General features: G+C 45.1%; 1 protein-coding gene across 2 annotated transcripts in view; it reads left to right on the forward strand.

Moving 5' to 3' along the window:
• EFNB2 (ephrin B2) overlaps positions 1–11,999 on the forward strand; it is a 43,983-nt gene extending 31,984 nt beyond the window's left edge. Inside the window, exons 3-5 of one of the 2 annotated variants that reach the window (XM_036064439.2) lie at positions 6,022–6,114; positions 6,851–6,964; positions 8,294–11,999. In XM_036064439.2, the coding sequence (XP_035920332.1) occupies positions 6,022–6,114; positions 6,851–6,964; positions 8,294–8,682 (596 nt within the window). In that variant the 3' untranslated portion in view covers positions 8,683–11,999. The remainder of the gene's footprint in view (positions 1–6,021; positions 6,115–6,850; positions 6,965–8,293) is intronic. The other variant, XM_036064438.2, reaches the window with a different exon arrangement.
• Positions 12,000–18,127: the final 6,128 nt, after the last annotated feature.

Genomic DNA, 18,127 nt, shown 5'->3' on the forward strand with positions numbered 1-18,127 from the left:
GTTGTTATACCTCGTCTTATTTCTGAGCTGTCAATAGAATAGCCTGTCATTGTTCATGATGAACCTTTGAAACTGAGAAAATTAAATTACACTGTTTTATTCAAGAGCATCCATTTATATTTGATACCTGCTATCTTTATTCACATTTTAATACTAGAATGCAACAGGGAAGGTCTAAATTGTAACTCCATTTTTAAATTCATTTTTCCAAATCGTTCTTTCTAGCAGAGAAACTAATTAATTGTGTTGTGTAGAAGTCACTGGGGCTATGCCAGTTATTAATTCTTAATGCATGATTTACTGCTTTAAAATTTCAAAACACAACCATAGTGATGTGGTTTTAATTCAAGTGATTCTTCTTATCATACTGGAACAATGTTTCCTTAGGTGAGAAACACACACATCCTACCTCACTAGTCCCTTATACAGTGTTTAAACTGTGACCTGTTCCCCACACACTGAAATCAGTTAATCAAGTGCCAGCAGGAGCTATCTCATCAAGTAGGGATTAAAACAAAAACAAAACCTTTTTGTGGATCTATATTTCACTTTGAAAATATCTCCCTTTGTATTTTTCCTTTTTCAAATTGAGGCCATTTTAAGAAGTGTTTATATAGCAAAGATAAGGCAAATTTGGTGTTATGGGATGAAATGCCGTGTGCTTTGAAATAATGCTGAATTTTTTTTTTAACATCCTGCCAAACAAAAATAATGAGGCCCTTGGAAACTCACGATGACACATTCCTCATCTCTTACACTGTAAGTCCACAAAGAAAAACACATAAAAAGAAGCTAGAAGTGAATTTTTCCTCCTCCTTTTGGCACATTATACAGCTGTTTCTGTCTCAGAAGTTTTTATTAAAATTACAGAAAAAGGCATTTATTTTTGGCATTCAGTGAGCATTATCATCTCCATGTTTGGAATCTTTCTCCTCAGTCAGTATATGAAAGGATACTCTTCATCCTTGAGGCATTAAAATCTGCACTGAGATCTGGAGATTGAGTCCCTGTTTCCGTAGTCCACATTGTGAATATGAATTGATGTCAGGGGGTTAAGGAGATAGATCTTAGTTTCCTGGGTTGTATGTTCACAGTAACTGATTATATTTTTATCAGGCTCCTTGTTTTCCAACTTGCAGATCTCATTCCATCTTTTTTTTTTTTTTTTTTTTCTTCTTTTCCTTTAGACACTCCGAGAGTTGCTAGCCCTGGTGGAAGGCAGTAACCTAGTTTGTGTGCCATGTTTATTTGAATCTCACGGCTTCACTTTCCATGTTTCTCACTTGATTCTGCTTCTTTTGTTCCTCAGTTTGTCAGGTGATAGGCTTCTGGTTCTTCTGAGTCTGTGTTGAGCTGAAGGAGAGAGACCGATGTGTAGGAAAACTGGCCTGAAGAAATCAAAAGTAGGAGGGCCAGCATATCATGACATGGTGGAAGAGAGTAATAGTACAGGGAGGATGACGGTGATAGAGAATGGTCATAAAATGCTGTTTGTTTCATAATTAAATAAGACAAATGTGTCCCGTGTAGCTTTCTATAAATTATGGTTTTTATTCTTATCAGACAACTGAACTCTGTCGCTTTACTGACCCTATATAGCTTATTACCTGTCTCTCTTTGGTCGACTGCTTTGATGAAGTGGATAAAAATAATTTGCTTTTGAGTGTCTGTCAGTCACCCGCCCCATCCCAACAAGCTACATTTTAAAATAGTTTGAAATACCCTCCAGAGTAGCAGTGTTTTTTTCATCCTTTCCAGCATAACCAAGAATTTTCCTTCATAGCTTCATAGTGAAGCTATATATTATTCTGGAGAATTTTTTTGTGCTGCCCTCATTCCTGACCTCTTTTTGAATGAGGCTCATATATCGGCACAAACCCAGCAGCGAATTCTCCATCTGATTAGCACAGTGTTCCCGATGTGATAGACTGAAAACAGCCCGAATCCAATGCTGCTGCGTAGCCCCCTGGGTGCAGGGCAATAACAATCAGAAGAAGCCAGGTTAAAATGCACTGTTACTTCCTCTCCGTGGGCACAGTCTAGAAAACACAGCCAGAAAAGATTCTTGCCCTTTTAGTCTGTTTTATTCACTGGTTCTCTTTTCCCTGCTCCGATAACCAGCGTAGGATTGCCAGTGAGTCAGAACTGCAGCTAAGTTTAAGTCCGTGTGCAAATTCACGGGCAACCACAGCTGTTGGCTGGTGCGGTTTTCAGATGTGAAGAACTCTCAGGCAGTGTGAACTCTGGGTACTTTTTTGCTGAGCAATGATCTCCACCCACTGAAAATCAGGCCCCAGGGGAGCAATCTAGTGATTTCAGTATACTTAGGACATGCAATTAGATCCCCGAAGCAGAAGCTTTTAAAAGCAGGCCATAAAATGCCCATGTATCTTTATTAAGCCTATTTTCTAACTGGATGGAGAAACTTTTCTAGTAATTTTTAATTTTATAAAGTCTATTTTTTTTCCTCTAGGCCAAGGGGAAAAAAATGTCTGGGCACTAAAAGCTTAGGTATAACAGTGTTATTTTTTCCCGTCTCTAAATGATTAAATGTAATTTCATCCATTTAGTAATACTATAATTGTGGTGGCATTAGCTAATGCCGGCAGAGAGAGACAAAGAAAAAAATGAAGTATAATGAGGTAACAATTTATTTTTACTCTCTAAGTTAAAAATTCCTAATACATTCAAATCAACAATAAAAACATTGCAACATTGTCTCCTGAAATGGAAGTAGATTTTTATCCCAAAGCATTAGCAATTTCTTGTTGTTTCTCAAAGTCAGCTGCTAAGCCTGTTTTTTAAAGCTTCTTGGTGACTGGGTGTTATGGCAGAAATCAGAGTTTAATCTTGCGGCTTTATTTCAAAGCTCACCGCCATAAGGAGGGGCAGTCAGGACGGGACACTTGTCAGGGTCCTTGGTCAAGGCAAGGAGGACCTCAGGGGGACCTCAACACTGAGAACCACACTCCCTACACTCCCTGATGAGGAGGTATGGTAGGAAGAGTGAGGTTAATTTTCATTATGGCATCAAAATAAGTTCGAGTCCCTCTAAATTATTTTAGACTTGCTCTGAAGTTTACTGTCTGAAGTTTCCGTTGGTTGCTGGCATCTGAAAACCGGGTTTTCTGTGACCGCTCAGGTCATTTCTAACAGAGGGCGGGGCAAAAATCTTTTCATGGCAGAACATCTCACTGTATTATATAGTTTATCCCCTTCTTAAGCAACCAGGTATTGGGGATGCCATGTTACCATTAGTAATGAATTTTTCAATATCTTCCAGTAACCTTTGCTGCTCCCAAGTTGACTTAAAGGGGAATAAAGCAGTCTGGAATGCATATCACAGTGTTCTGCCTCCTGGCCCACCCTCCCCCTTCACCAACCCCACCCCCTCCCAACCAGCAGCAGCCTCTGGTGTCCAAGAACCCCAAGAACCCTACAAAGGCACAAGCTTCCATTTCCCTCTATGCAACTCAGGGCCAGAAGGCTTTTTTCCCCTCACCCAAGGAATAAAAAAGTTTCAACTGTTAAAGATGCAAAGCAGGTTCATTCTCCTGCTGCACAATTTTCCTCCTCCCATCTTAGAGTCTGTGGATGCTCGATTATAGATTGCAATTTATTTGAATACTTTGAGTTCTTTACGTTGGGGGGTTATTTGGACAAAATTTGGGGTAAACCAAAAGCTCTGCATGAAAGCATTGATATTCAGAAAGGGCGTTGACCACAAATTAAAATCAAAAGAAAAAAAAATCACCCAAATGACGCGCACCTCTGGTTGCTTCCAAACTGAAGAAGGAGAAGCAGTCAGCACTTTTGAATTCTGTTCCCAGGTGATGCTTCTTTACCTTGTCTTACCCGTTCTGGTATTCATTATTTTTTCCTTTTAGATCTGAATCTTTGACCTTACTACCTCAAGGTTAAGATAAACAAACCCCTGTACCCTACCCCTTTTCTGTGCATGATCCTTCAGATCTTATTTTTAACATATTTGTTAAGCTGTTAGCCAGAAAAAGTTAGTCATTTAACTGCATTTGGGTGCACTTTTGCATGTGGGCACATTTATGCCCATATGATTTAGAAAACATGGAGATTCCATTTGAATTAAGTAAACTAAACTTTTGAAGCCATTAGCCAAATAAAGACCTCAGCTTTCTGCGTTTTTCTACATGAGAACATATCCTAATTTTTGAGAAAGATCAACTGAGAAAACTTGAAATAACTAAGTGAAGATTATAGCGCTCCCCAAAATGGTGCCTGGTCATAGATAGCCACACTGTTTTATGCCTTTAGGAGGAAAAGACACTTCGAAATTTAGGAACCTGTGTAGAGGAGGGAAAAGGGAAAGCAGATGGAGAAATGGGGAGAAAAACATTTTATTCGATTCACAGACATATAAAGTTTATAGGTTATTTGTTTTAACTCCTCTGCCGGATATTTTCTCAACAGTCTACGAGAAGATACTGTCTACTTTTTACCCCCCAAAATTATTATGGCAGTGTTGCCCATTTTCCCAGGAGAAACTCAGTGCCAGCATCGGCAGAGGAGTGAGGTGTGGTTGTAAGACTGTAAACTTTAAGGAAACACTCAGATAAGCAAAGAGATATTTATACACACAAGAAGCAGCCATTGTTTTTAAGGAAAACAGTGAAAGTAAAAGTTGGTAACTCAAGAACACAAAGACAAGTAAGTAAGTGCCTTATTTTGCAGCTAATATAATTATCTGTAGCGTGCATATTTCTGTGCGTGCACGAAGTCCTTGTTTGCCATTTGGAAAACAACCCATTAAAACAATGTCTTTGGATTTATTTTTACCAGAAATGCTGTCCCTGTTTCCGTGCCTTGCAAAGTACAGTGTTAGTAGACAAGCCTTTGATAATCCAAGCAGAGAATGACTTACACTGCAGAAATGTATATGAAACACTTCTGTTCCTTGCCCCTTGAACTTTGGAGGAATGAAAATGTCTAGCACTCTCCACCTTCTTTTCTCTTCTGGAACTTGACCTGTAACTTAAATCCTCTTCCTCAGTGAAGACCTGGCAGCCTGTCTTCTCGCAGCTTTAGTTACAATGCTATTCAGAGGACACACCGTCCTAAGGAGACAGAAGGGCAGTGTGTTTCAGGAGAGGAGAGCATAGGTTGTTTTTTTAAAAAAGTACTGAAAATGGTCAAATGCTCTGCCCTTTCTCCTCTTCCTCCTCCTCCCTCTTGAAGTGGGAAGCTAATCAAGCTGGTGAACAGGAGGCCATGGCTACAGGACGTCCTCCCCATGTGCCCCAGGGTTGTTGCCGTGGGGCCCTGACCGAGCAGAGGACATGTGTGGTCCCCTCTGTCGGTCAAGTTGTCTTCTAGCAGGTAGCTTGGTTGAAGGGTTTGCCTGAGGTCCATCTCGGTAATAAGAACACACTTGCTATTTCTGGTCCAGTACAAAACGATGGAGAGAAACTTCAGAATTTGAAGACCTGAATCCTAGCCGCCTTCTTCATCTCGAATAAGGCTGGGGAAAGAAGGAGAGGGGGTGTGGGAGTCTCCTCGTTTAGTGTTTACCGAACTAGGATGCTTGGCAAACAGGGAGCATCAAGCTAATTGTTCTTGAAGCAGGAAATCTGTAGTTGAGGAAGCAGGTGTTGTGGGATGATTACCATGTTTTAAAGTGACTGTATTAACTCTTTTGCTCTTTTGACTTTGACCCTGAAATAGTAAGCTTTTTGGAAGATGCTGTCCCTTTTATGTATGTGGACTACTTACTAAATCAGTTGGTTCTGAAGGAAGGAGAAAGCGCTTAAGTAAACTTGAAACCAGATAGCATATGCGCACCAGTGTGGACAGTCTCCATTTTTCTTTCTTTTCTGTTTTTTTCTTATGTTTGGCTTTCAGCATTCCATACTTTCAGAAAACTTGTGACTAAGAGTGAATTCTTATTTTTCAAATTGTTTTCAGACATTTCATGTTCATGTAAACTTGGCTTATTGATTTCCTGATTTTTCTTTATTTTTTTGTTTTGTCCATTTTATTTTTAATCAGCTACATCAAATGGGTCTTTGGAGGGCCTGGATAACCAGGAGGGAGGGGTGTGCCAGACAAGAGCCATGAAGATCCTCATGAAAGTTGGACAAGGTAAAGACCATCTGCTGCTTCATGAAGCCACTGTAATCTGGTTCGGCCCCCAGCGAGTACGGCGCCGGTGCTGTTAATGCCCGCCTTCCGTCCCTCGTAGCTTAGTTTTGAAAGCAGACCTTTCTCTGTACCTTGAGCCACTGACAGATTGCCTCAAGTCAATGTAACACACTTTTTTTATTGGAGATTCCTCTAAAAGTTAAGGTCAGCCAGGTCCGATGTCCATTGCCATATAGTGTATATATGTATATATGCACTCTTTTTTTCTTCTTAAAAACGAAAGGCCTCTTTGATTCAAAAATTAAGATATCCAGAGTGAAAACTAAGTTTCTGCCATTTTGCCCATTTCTGCATCTTGACTACAGAAGACTTTAGTTCACTGAGCCTTTTCACATACAGATAACCTATTGTGCAGAATTATTCTTCTAATTAGAAATTGGTATAGTAGTCAATCAACTTGCTCGTTTAAATTGAAATGTCATCTGCAATGCTCTGCCTGCCAAATGCAAGAATCCCTATAGTTTGCACAGATGGCCTCACAATCTAAACCTCTGAAATAACTAGTATAACCGTTTTGTTTTAAAAGGAAAATTATATTCTTGTATGTCACAGTACTTTGCATAAAGAATCTTACGTTCATTGCTATTTATGCCTCTTGAGATATATATCCAAAAGCTCCTAGAGCTAGATCTCATTAGACGCCTGGGCTGTAAGTAATCTATTCTTTCTCATATAGATGCAAGTTCCGCTGGGTCAACCAGGCATAATGATCCAACACGACGCCCAGAACTAGAAGCCGGTACAAATGGAAGAAGTTCAACAACAAGTCCCTTTGTCAAACCAAATCCAGGTATTGCAGCATGAGTGTGTGTGGATAGGTCTGTGTGTTCCGGGCGCCTCGGGTCCCAAGAGGTGGAACAGAGTCCGAGCACTTGGATACCAGTTGGGTTAACTTGTAGTTCCTGGAGTCGGTAATCTTTGCTCTCAGTTAGGTGTTATTAATTACTCAATCAGAACAAAATAACTCATTCCCACGAAAGGTTCACATTCAGAGGAGTAGAATTCATCAGATGTAGGTGCCAATTATGAGCACCACTCATTCAGACCAAAGTTATTTTTATTGGTGACACTTAATCGTGCCGGTTGCAACACTAGCTTAGAGCTGATGTTAATGTATATATAATTAATGTTCTAATCCCTCCTCTAATTATATCTAATCCACAAAGAGCCCGATTGATCCGCTTTCTACGTTTTAGGTGGCAGCATCTTGAAATATTGCATAATGCCACGTTTTTCAGGTGGTTATACCGCTGAATTTTTTTTTTCACATTTTCAGTGTAAAATAAAATACCAGACGGATCCTGGGCCCCACAGTTTAGAATATCAGAGAAAGTTGGCTGTCATTTAACTTCATTTTCTTAACAATCCTTGAACAGATAGCTATGTATTTGTTTGCACGCTAATGAAATTTTTATGTGGCGGTTGCTGGGCAGACCTCAGCAGTTTTGTATCCGGGATCTGTGCGCCTGGTTGGTAGTCGTGTGAATTTAGCATCTGCAGCGATATCCCCCCCTCTCTCCAAGCGTCAAGGAGGGAAGTTGTTATTTCTAACTTTCAATGACAAGATGTGTCAAATTCTTGTGACAAACTGATAAATGGATCATATAATGATGCCAGGCGATTTTTTTTTTTTTCGTGCTTAACATTTGGGTTGGCAGCCTGTTCAGTGTGAGAGTTTCTGCCGCCTTCCAAATATATTTTAGGTGTAAATCAAATAATACAAACGCGGTACGAGTGGAGCGTCTTCCCAGGCCCCAGCAGTCCCGGGCATGCTCGGGCCGCGGGGCCGGTCGGCAGGGCTTGCCTGTTCGAGTGCGGGAGGTCTGAGATTCCCGCGGCGCCAGCGCCCAGGGAGGAAGGCGGGAGAGCAAGGGGCCGCGTCCTGCGTGTGTCCCCGCCCGTCCCCGCCGTGGAGGGACCGTGGAGGGACCGTGGCGCGTGTGGCTGCGAGGCGCCAGCAAGGCCCCCCAGGGTCGCCCGTCCTGATGTGGGGGCCGCGATGGGCGGGGTCTGGCGCGGGCGGGCGGCCGCCTGCGCGTTTGGGGTGGCGTGGCTCCCCGCCGGCCGCGCCCGGGGCCCCGCAGTGACCCTCTGCCCCTTGTGTCTCCCCGCCTGGCAGGGTCGAGCACGGACGGCAGCAGCGCCGGACATTCCGGGAACAATATCCTCGGTTCCGAAGTGGCCTTATTCGCAGGGATTGCTTCAGGATGCATCATCTTCATCGTCATCATCATCACGCTGGTGGTCCTCCTCCTCAAGTACCGGCGGAGGCACAGGAAGCACTCGCCGCAGCACACGGCCACGCTGTCGCTCAGCACGCTGGCCACCCCCAAGCGCGGCGGCAACAACAACGGCTCGGAGCCCAGTGACATTATCATCCCGCTGCGGACTGCGGACAGTGTGTTCTGCCCCCACTACGAGAAGGTCAGCGGGGACTACGGGCACCCCGTGTACATAGTCCAGGAGATGCCCCCCCAGAGCCCGGCCAACATTTACTACAAGGTCTGAGACTCGGCGGTGCCTTGGCTTTCCCGGAGGAAACTTCCTGACCCGCTGCCGCCCGAGGAGGGTTTGATGAGCCCCTGCGCCTCGACTGGACTGGAGCACAGCGGGGGCGAGGGGACGCCGCTTCTCGGAGGAGCCCTGTTGAGTTGGACAGCTTACCTCGTCGTAGCGCCCCGGCCGTGCTGGAGACAGACGCTCGCTGGCAGCCGGGAGCTGGGAGCCGGGCGCAGGGCGGGGGCGCGCTGGGGCTGCGGCGCTCGCCTCCCACCCCTCCACCTCCAAGCCATGCGCGGCACTCAGGCCTGCGGGGAGCCGAGGGAGATGGAGCGCCTGGATGGGGGGAGCCGGGCGAGCCGGGGGAGCCTCCCGGGCCGGTGTCCCAGGCCGCCGCGCCCGGAAATGCGGTCTCTGCCTCGGGTGTCCCTCCCGAGGAGCGTCCGGACTTGACACACAGACCTCGGGCTGGGGGGGGCTTGCAAGAGGTCCAGCTTCCAGTCCTCACCGTGGCACACCCCCCCAGCCCCCCCTGCCGATCTCCGGCTCCCCCTCCACACTGCATCACTGCTGGAACACTCACGTTGGGGGGTCTCCTGCTCCACGCACCTGCAACCACAGCTACAGCGGAATGGGTAATACGCTTCTCGAAGTTGTGTTTGCTAATAAGGAGCCTTGCAGCCAGACGCCAGACTGGGCTGGCAGCCGTGGAAGACGAGGAGTTCGTGGAAGGGGGCGGGCCAGGGAAGAGGGCTGTCTGCAAGTGCAGTTCAACGCCGCTGCCTCCGAAGCAGACAGTCGGGTGGGGGAGAACCCAATTAGGTAGCACAGCACTTTGGTTTGGCTGAGATTTTAAGAGGCAAGTAGGAGACGCAACACCACCACTCGCAGTGGAGGAGGGTGCCTTTGAAGGAATCCGCTCTGATCACATGGCAACGTGCAGGAAAACCAGAGTCCCTCTTGGCTGGGGAGAACAAAGGGGCATTGTTGGGAGAGAACAGGCCAGGTGGGAAGGGGGCAGTGGGCCGCTGATGACAGATTTGGGCAGGACTGTTGTGGTACTGGCAATAAGATGTACAGCTTCGAAGCTGTAGGAGAGTCGGTCTGCTTTGGGTGATGTTTAAAGCAGACTCAGCTGCTATACTGATCACATTTTATTAAACACAGGGAAAGCATTTAGGAGAATAGCAGAGAGCCAAATCTGACCTAGAAGTTGAAAAGCCAAAGGTCAAACAGGCTGTAATTCCATCATCATTGATGTTATTGAGGAGTTCTCTTATATAAAAGGTAGGTCAGATTCCCCGCCCCCTCCCCTCCCCAGTGCACCTGCCCCGCCCCCCTCCCCCCGGGAGCCTCCCTGACACTTTGGTTCTGGGAGGTGCTGTGCTGGCCCAGGGGGGGCTACTGAGCGAGGCCACAGCGCAGCTGCTCTGTGTCTAGGTGAAGCACACGGCGAACCTCTTCGAGTCCTTAAGCCGGAAATCAATGATGATGTCGAGGGGGAGAAGGAAGATAGCACGTATTTATAATAGGTATAGAGAACACAAGGGGTAGAAAGTAAAAGATTTTTACTAATATATATTTTAAGATTGCACACAAATCACACCAGAGGATGTGAAATTCACTTGTGGCAATTGCGTGGTCTCAACGCTCAGTGCTTAAAAAAGAAAAATTGGACAGCTACTTCTGGGAAAAACATCATCACTCCCCAAATAACAATAACGAGAGTAAATACAAAAATAACCCAGTCCTCTGAAGGCATCTCACGGAACCTAGACTAGGAAGTGCAAGCCCCAAACCCCAGGAAATGGACGTGACTGCACCATATATTGAACAGTGGCAAGATGTCCGGGCATTTCTTCTCTGTGTTGTGTTTCCCCTTGCCTTACGGCTCAAGTGTTCGCTGACACCCACCGGGTCATGTGGGGGGGCTGCGGCGGCAAGTTCAGCTCCGGCCCCCTCCGCTCTCCCCCCTGCCCTCCCAGTCCCCTCGTCCCCTCCCTTCTGGGAAACAAAACGAGTAAACAGGAAACCTACTTTTTATGTGCTATGCAAAATAGACATCTTTAACATAGTCCCGTTACCATGGTAACACTTTGCTTTCTGAATTGGGAAGAAAAGAAAATGTAGCAACAGCATTTTAAGGTTCTCAAACCTCCAGTGAATACCTGCAAAAATGAGTTGTCACAGAAAATTATTCCTTCTCTATTTCCTGAACCTGAAAATGATGTTGGTCCAAAGTGCGTGTGTGTATGTGTGAGTGGGTGAGTGGTATTCATGTGTACATATATGTATAATATATATCTACAATATATATTATATATATCTATATCATAGGTCTGTGGAGGGTTGTCATGGCGACCAGCCACAGTACATATGTGATTCTTTCCATCACCCTACCCTCTCCTTTATGTGCATCCATACAAGATTTTCTTGTAAGCCATCAAAAATTAACCTTTAGGATGGGGGAGAGGGGCAAGAAGGGGAAAAATGGGAAATAGTCTGATTTTAATGAAATCAAATGTGTGTCTCATCGGTTGGCTACATTTTGGTTATATGCTAAACTGTGAAATCAGATGAATTGATGAAGAGTTACCTGCAACCAATTGAAAAGTGTTCTGTGCGTCTGTTTTGTGTCTGGTGCAGAATATGACAATCTACCAACTGTCCCTTTATTTGAAGTTGGTTCAGCTTTGGAAAAGTTACTGTAAATGCCTTGCTTGTATTATCATCCCTAGTCACCTGACTTTGGAATTTGCACCATAATGTTTAAGTGAAGATGCTGTAAATAGGTTCAGATTTTACTGTATATGGATTTGGGGTGTTACAGTAGCCTTATTCACCTTTTTAATAAAAATACACATGAAAACAAGACAGAAATGGCTTTTCTTACCCAGATTGTGTACATAGAGCAATGTTGGTTTTTTATAAAGTCTAAGCAAGATGTTTTGTATAAAATCTGAATTTTGCAATGTATTTAGCTACAGCTTGTTAAACGGCAGTGTCATTCCCCCTTTGCACTGTAATGAGGAAAAAATGGTATAAAAGGTTGCCAAATTGCTGCATATTTGTGCCGTAATTATGTACCATGGATATTTATTTAAAATTTCGTTGTCCAATTTGTAAGTAACACAGTATTATGCTTGAGTTATAAATATTTTTTTCTTTATTCGTTTTATTTTAATAGCCTGTCCTAGGTTTTCAGTCCGCTTTACTTCCACATTGCAGTCAGCCCCCAGAAACGAAACCCGTGAGGTCACATTCCACGTCTGTTTCAAACTGAATTTGTTCTTAAAAAAATAAAATATTTTTTTCCTATGGAAAAAGCGCCTTCAAAGTCTTTTCCTTTCCCTCTTTTTTTCTTTGCTTTTTTCTTTTCTTTTCGCTTGTTATTTTAATTTGCTTTTCTACTCTGTTTTCTCTATAATTACAGTTATCCGGGACCTTCTGCCCGTGGGCATTCTTGTGCCCATTTTTCAAGTCAGGGCATGCACGTAATGTGATTGTTAATCTTGCAAAAGGCCACGAGCCCATTGGTTTCCCCATAAAACTCAAACTCACATTTCACAAATATTTTATCGTACGGTTTCATCAAGTCCTAAGTAAGCGTCCTAACCAGAAAGCATCTCTAGTTTCACTTGGATCACACCATCTGAGCCATGACCTCATTCAGGTGAGAGAGGAAAAGGAAGGAGATGCACTTCTGTTATCTCAACACTTAATTCCAGATTGATCCAGTTTCCATTCAAGCAGAGCAGTTTGCCATAGACCGCTTCATTGTTCTTCATGGAATAATCCCAGGAGGAAGGAAGAAAGTCCAATGTTCTCTGTCAAACTTTAACACTAATGAAATCATCCTTAGGAGGGAGGTACTTCAGGTGAGGGGGGTTTGAGAAAGAGCCCCAACCCAGGAGCCAGATGCTCCAGGCCAGACTGACTTGCCCCAGATCACAGCCCCAGCCAAGTGAAGAATTGGTAGGTTTCAACCCCCCCCACCTCCCCCCCGGAGGTTCCCATGAAAGGCTGGTTTTAGAAGCAGGGATCTCCGAGGCATCTTCCTGACTTACTTGTCCTAAAGAAAGGTTGGTGGAATAAATGCTTTCCTTCAAAAAAAAAAAAAAAAAATTCTCCAGGAGCCCACAGTTTCAGGTGATGCCAGAATGATAGATAGCTCCGTCTACACCATCTCTTTATTCCGAGACACTTAACCGCCCCATCACTGCAAATCCAAGTTCCAGGGCACAATTTACAGCCGAGTGACTAAGCGGGATGCTCCACCCTCTGTGCCATATCGCTAATGAGCAGTCCAGGCTAGAACAAAAGCACAACAGCCAAGGATTCCATTTCCAACTGACACGGCCGCCTTTATTGCAGTTTAAATGACCAAAGACACCGTGTCATTGTTCCCACCTGGTGTTTGAAACTAAGTTGTCCAAACTGGGCAGGCCAAACTCCAGGAAGAAATAAAGTGCACCCCAGTGGTTACCCTTTTTAACTGGCGAGAAGGAAACTTACAGAAACTTCTCGCAGAGCTTGTCACGCGGATGCTCTTACTTCTCTGTCTGAAGGGTCAGCCTGCTCCGGCAGTCACCGCGTCACTGTGCTCTCCCTGCCTGCTGCCGTCCACTCCTCTAATGTCACTGTCCTTGTCGGCAAAACAGTTGCCTGTTCAAACCCTGGGAGAAAGGTTCCCAGTGGAAAGGAGAAAAAAAAAAAAAAAAATATATATATATATAATATCAGTACCATCTGTCATGCACCTTGCTGTCAGTCTCTGGACCCAACCCAGAGAAGGATCATTCAAAGGCAAAAACAACCCAGAGGAGGAAAAGTCACTTCCCTAATGGATGTTCAAAAGGATGATTATCCTCCTCTTGGCTTCGGTGGCAAATAGGTCTTCAGGTGGCTCAAAAGGACACATAATTGCTACTGTGCAAAAGACACTAATCTGGGTGTTCTGCTGCATTTTTGTTTCCAGTTGATTTGGGATGATGTTTGTGGGTATTTACACTACAGATGTACTTGAAGACAAAATACTCAGTGTTGTAATGGAAGAGTCTTGCCTGTTCTACTCGGTTTTCTGGGTAGGGAGGGCATTTATCAGTGACGGGGGAGAGATTAAAATAATACACTTATTTGTGGGGCGCCTGGGTAGCTCAGTTGTTAAGTGTCTGCCTTCGGCTCAGGTCATGGCCCCAGGGTCCTGGGATCAAACCCCACGTCCGGGGCTCCCTGCTCAGTGGGAAGCCTGCTTCTCCCTCTCCCACGCCCCTGTTTGTGTTCCCTCTCTCGCTGTCTCGCTCTCTGTCAAATAAATAAATAAAATCTTTTTTAAAAAGCATATACTTGTTTGTAATAAAACATAGCACACCAGGTTGATGAATCAATTTTTAGTGATGAAACTCTGCCCCAGAAGCTAAAGATGCATTCACCTCAAGATTTTTATGCTGCGGGGTGCCTGGGTGGCTCCGTCGTTAAGCGTCTGCCTTTGGCTCAGGTCATGATCCCAGAGTCCTGGGATCGAGCCCCGCATCGGGCTCCCTGCTCCGTGGGAAGCCTGCTTCTCCCTCTCCCACTCCCCCTGCTTGTGTTCCCTCTCTCACTGTGTCTCTCTCTGTCAAATAAATAAAATCTTTAAAAAAAAAAAAAGATTTTTATGCTGTGATGCATTGATTAATGAAGCCTCTTCAAAACAATTCTCCACATGAAGTTAATTATATTTTTAAAAAAACAACCAACACCCTCTTTAAAAAAAAGTGCCCCTATATATAAAGACACCGCGCGAAGGAAATCATACCAACCCAGTTTATGACCAATCATAGATCACCGCTGAAGGTGTTAAATGCAGGGAAGGTGAGACCTCGCTCGCGGCTCTCTCTCTGCTACCCATGGCTCTGTGGTCTCTCTGCACATCCCATCCAGTTCTGTGCCTTGGGGGCCTCCCCTGTTAAGGGGAGAAGGTAGGACTCCAACACATTGAAGGTCACTTTCAACTTCCGCAGGATTTGAAGCAAAGCCCCCCCGCCTTTCAAGCTGTACAAAAGTGCCTTGATGTAAGCTGCTCTTTATCCCGGCTTCCCCGGGGGGCTAAGCTCTGAAGACCTATGGTGGTTCACAGTCACACCCCACCCCCTCTGGGCTGCACTTGACCATCTCCCCACTGCCTCCAACAAGATCCCACATGGCGCCCCGGGCTCTGCTGCTCACCACCCCTTCCTGGCATGGAAAGAAAATTCAAAACATCCAATAACTAGCAATGTATACATACCAGTAGAACGGGGAGCCGCGCTCTTGTGGTTTTGGCCTTTTATTCCTAATTGTCGAGTAGATCTTTTTTCTTTACTCACAGACATTTTTGGGTCACTGCAAGCAGGCCCCCAACTTCTATTTAAATACCTTGTAGTATTTAAATAGGGGCCAGGCAAGGGGTAAGGTGTGGGTGGCGCTCTCTTCCACCAGCTAAGGGAGCCCACCTTCGCTTCATCTTCCTCGTAGATTTGAGACTCACTTGCTTCGTATTTGATTCTTTCCATGCTGGGATCTAGAACACATCCCTGTTATGTCTGTCTCCTTTATTACTTACACTTCTGCTTCTGTTGTCTGCAGCAAAGAATTGTATGACTGGAGAAACATCTTTTAATTGATAATAGAGCTATTATTTCCCAAGTGCCATTCATACCTAATAAAATGACTAGAGTTTTTTGTGTGTTTTGTTTTTAAAGCCATGGTGACTCTCTCTTAAAAAGTCCCAGAACAGTAAGGGAGATAAATGTCATAAAAAAAAAAAATTGCTTAAAATCAGCTGAAATCTTAAGCAAAACCCAACAAGATTGCCTTCAGGTGTATCATCTGTGTTCAGTGGCTTTGTTAACGCAACCTTACAGGAAGACCAAAAAAAGCGGTAGACATTAACGTCTAGCTCTAAGCTCCAGCAAGTGGGGAAAATTAAAACGAAACAAAACAAAATGCTACAGGAGGGGGTCCTGGCTTGCTACATCTTTCCCTTGGGTCCCTGAGTATCTGGTGTCTCAGTTCTTTATCATCTGGCTACTTCTGCCTATGACTCAAGATGCTGAGAACGGTGTGAGAGGCTTCAATAAACATAACTCCCAGTTTCTAAGTTGTACGTGTGTAGCTTAGTGCGGTTCGGATTCCTTTATATCCTTGTGATGAAGCACCGTTGACTCTGAGAGAAAGCCTACAACCCGCGGCAGCCGGGACGCCTCTGTCTGGACTCCTGGCTCCTGGCAGGTCCCCGGGCCGACCACACCGCTGCCCCTCACCGAGGCCAGCCGTCGGAATGTGGGCACTTCCTATGCTTTGACTCAATGATACGTGCCTGGTTTTGAAGTGCAGCTTATAAAAACACAACAAGTCAGCAGATAGTATCCATCTAGCTTTTCCGTGGTGAATGCGCATGGGTTAGGAGAGGGTGAGGACCGAGGGGCAGGAAGAGGATGGTGGACGCCATCCTCAGCAGAAGCCTTTTCATCAGACTGGGCCGAGACACTAACCGGGAGCCACACCAGCGGACTCATGCTCATCCACAAGCCTCGAAGCTTCTGCCCAGTAAACACACACACAGTTTGTATCCCACGTGCATCTAGTTAGCACTGCATGTATGGCTGGCAGTGCGCTAGGTACGGGGGGTCGGGGGGACATGGAAGACAAAATCCCTCCTATGGGGAGCCCAGAGTCCACTCAGCAGCCCTGCTCTTTCACGAATAGCAATGACACATCTCACACGTGTGTAGGAAAGGAAGGAATAACGATTCCAGGGACTGTGTTTTATTCCGGGAGCATCTTCCTAAAAAAGTATTAGCCTGTTAGTAGGCTTTTTTCATCCACCTGTCTCTTCCGTTCGTGCGGGTTAAATTTCTTTCCTTTTAAATCTTTCATTACATATATGCCAACTGGCTGGTTAGGATGCTAAATTTAGTGTAACTGCTCTTCCAAACATCTTAGGAGTTTGCCTTAAGTGTCTGCCTCTGGCCTTAAAGGGCAAATCAAAACATTTCCAATTGGTTTCCAGCCCACATTACAAAGTGTATGTGTATTTGAAAGACTGTTTCTTGGCTATAATTGGTAGGTTTCTTGTAGCCAGTTCTGAGGAAAGAATTGCAGAGAGCTTTACGTCTGCTAGCAGCAGTTAACACTGAGCTCAAAAACGGTAGGAAAAGAAAAATGAAGTCTGAGCATCTGGGATGGTTGCCAGAGTGACCCACAAGTTACGTGCAACATAAGCGTCTCAGACGAGCAGATGCCGGGCTGCTCCTGAAGAAGCCCGGGTCTCTGCCTTTCAAGTGTCCTACTCGAGAAGGGGGGAGGAAAGATAAGAAGCTCCTACCAACTCCCTTAAATATTTTAGATAAAAATAATGACCGTGTTAATCTCACTTGAACGTCACCGAATTTATTCCTCCCGTCCTGCTAGCCAAGGGTCAAGAAAAGACTAGAACACACCATTTTCCGGGAGCCTGTGTGTCAGCGATTCATACTGTGTGTAGCAGTCACGTGTGGGTCTATGAGAAACGTCTCCCAGCTGTGGTCCAAGCACCGTTCCCCATCTCCAAGGAGGAAGCGAAGATTCACTGTGGCAGACGATGGCAAGCACACGTTGGTGGCTCCTTCTCTCGGGCTCCCTCACCGCACCGCGCGGGGTCTGGGTTTTGGTTGCAGGGAACTGGGGAGTGTGGGAAACGGATCAGAGACTGTGCATAAAGCAGTGAGCAGGACTCATAAACCTTTGTGTGTGGTGACCATTCCCGACACAGGGAGAGACCGACGCAGTGGGAATAGCAGCCTACCTCACCTCCCGAAGAATGACCTGCAGGGACATACTTTCTCCCTGAGTCACCACCACCTCCAGGACTCACGAGAGAAGGGAGTCGAGTCACATGGCTTTTCATCCCCCCCCCCCCACCCCATGCATTGTCTTTAAAGAGTCTCATTGATGCTGACTTTAACAAGAGATTTCGGAAAAGTGCTTCAAACAGGGCAACAGAATTTTTTAAGCGACATCGCCAGCCAAGCAGGTACCGTGATTACGATGGTCATTAAGCAGTTTAAAGAGTCTGGTTCTGCTTAATAAGGTTGCCCAGCTTTTTATGGGCCTGCACAGAAATCCTCTTGGAGAACTCATTCTACGGCAGCCCATCGTCACCACTGTTTTCTGTGATGTGTCTTGATTTCAGATTTTGAGGTCTGATCTCTGGCATTTTACTACGGCTACTTCTGGACTCCATCTACATCAACCCTAAGGTAGAAAGACGGGAGACCTATGAGCCTCTCTGCTCTTAAGTGGTATGCTTTTTGTCACTTTGTTTCATTTTATTTTCCTTAGCTTTTGACTTGGAGTATTGAGAGATACAGCGTGAGTTGAAAGACGAGAACAACAAACTCACATATATCTACCATGTAAATGCGAGTTAACCTTTTGCCCCTATGGACATGGT

The sequence above is a fragment of the Halichoerus grypus genome, chromosome 4 (genome assembly GCF_964656455.1).
Source record: "Halichoerus grypus chromosome 4, mHalGry1.hap1.1, whole genome shotgun sequence".
NCBI classification, from domain to species: domain Eukaryota; kingdom Metazoa; phylum Chordata; class Mammalia; order Carnivora; family Phocidae; genus Halichoerus; species Halichoerus grypus.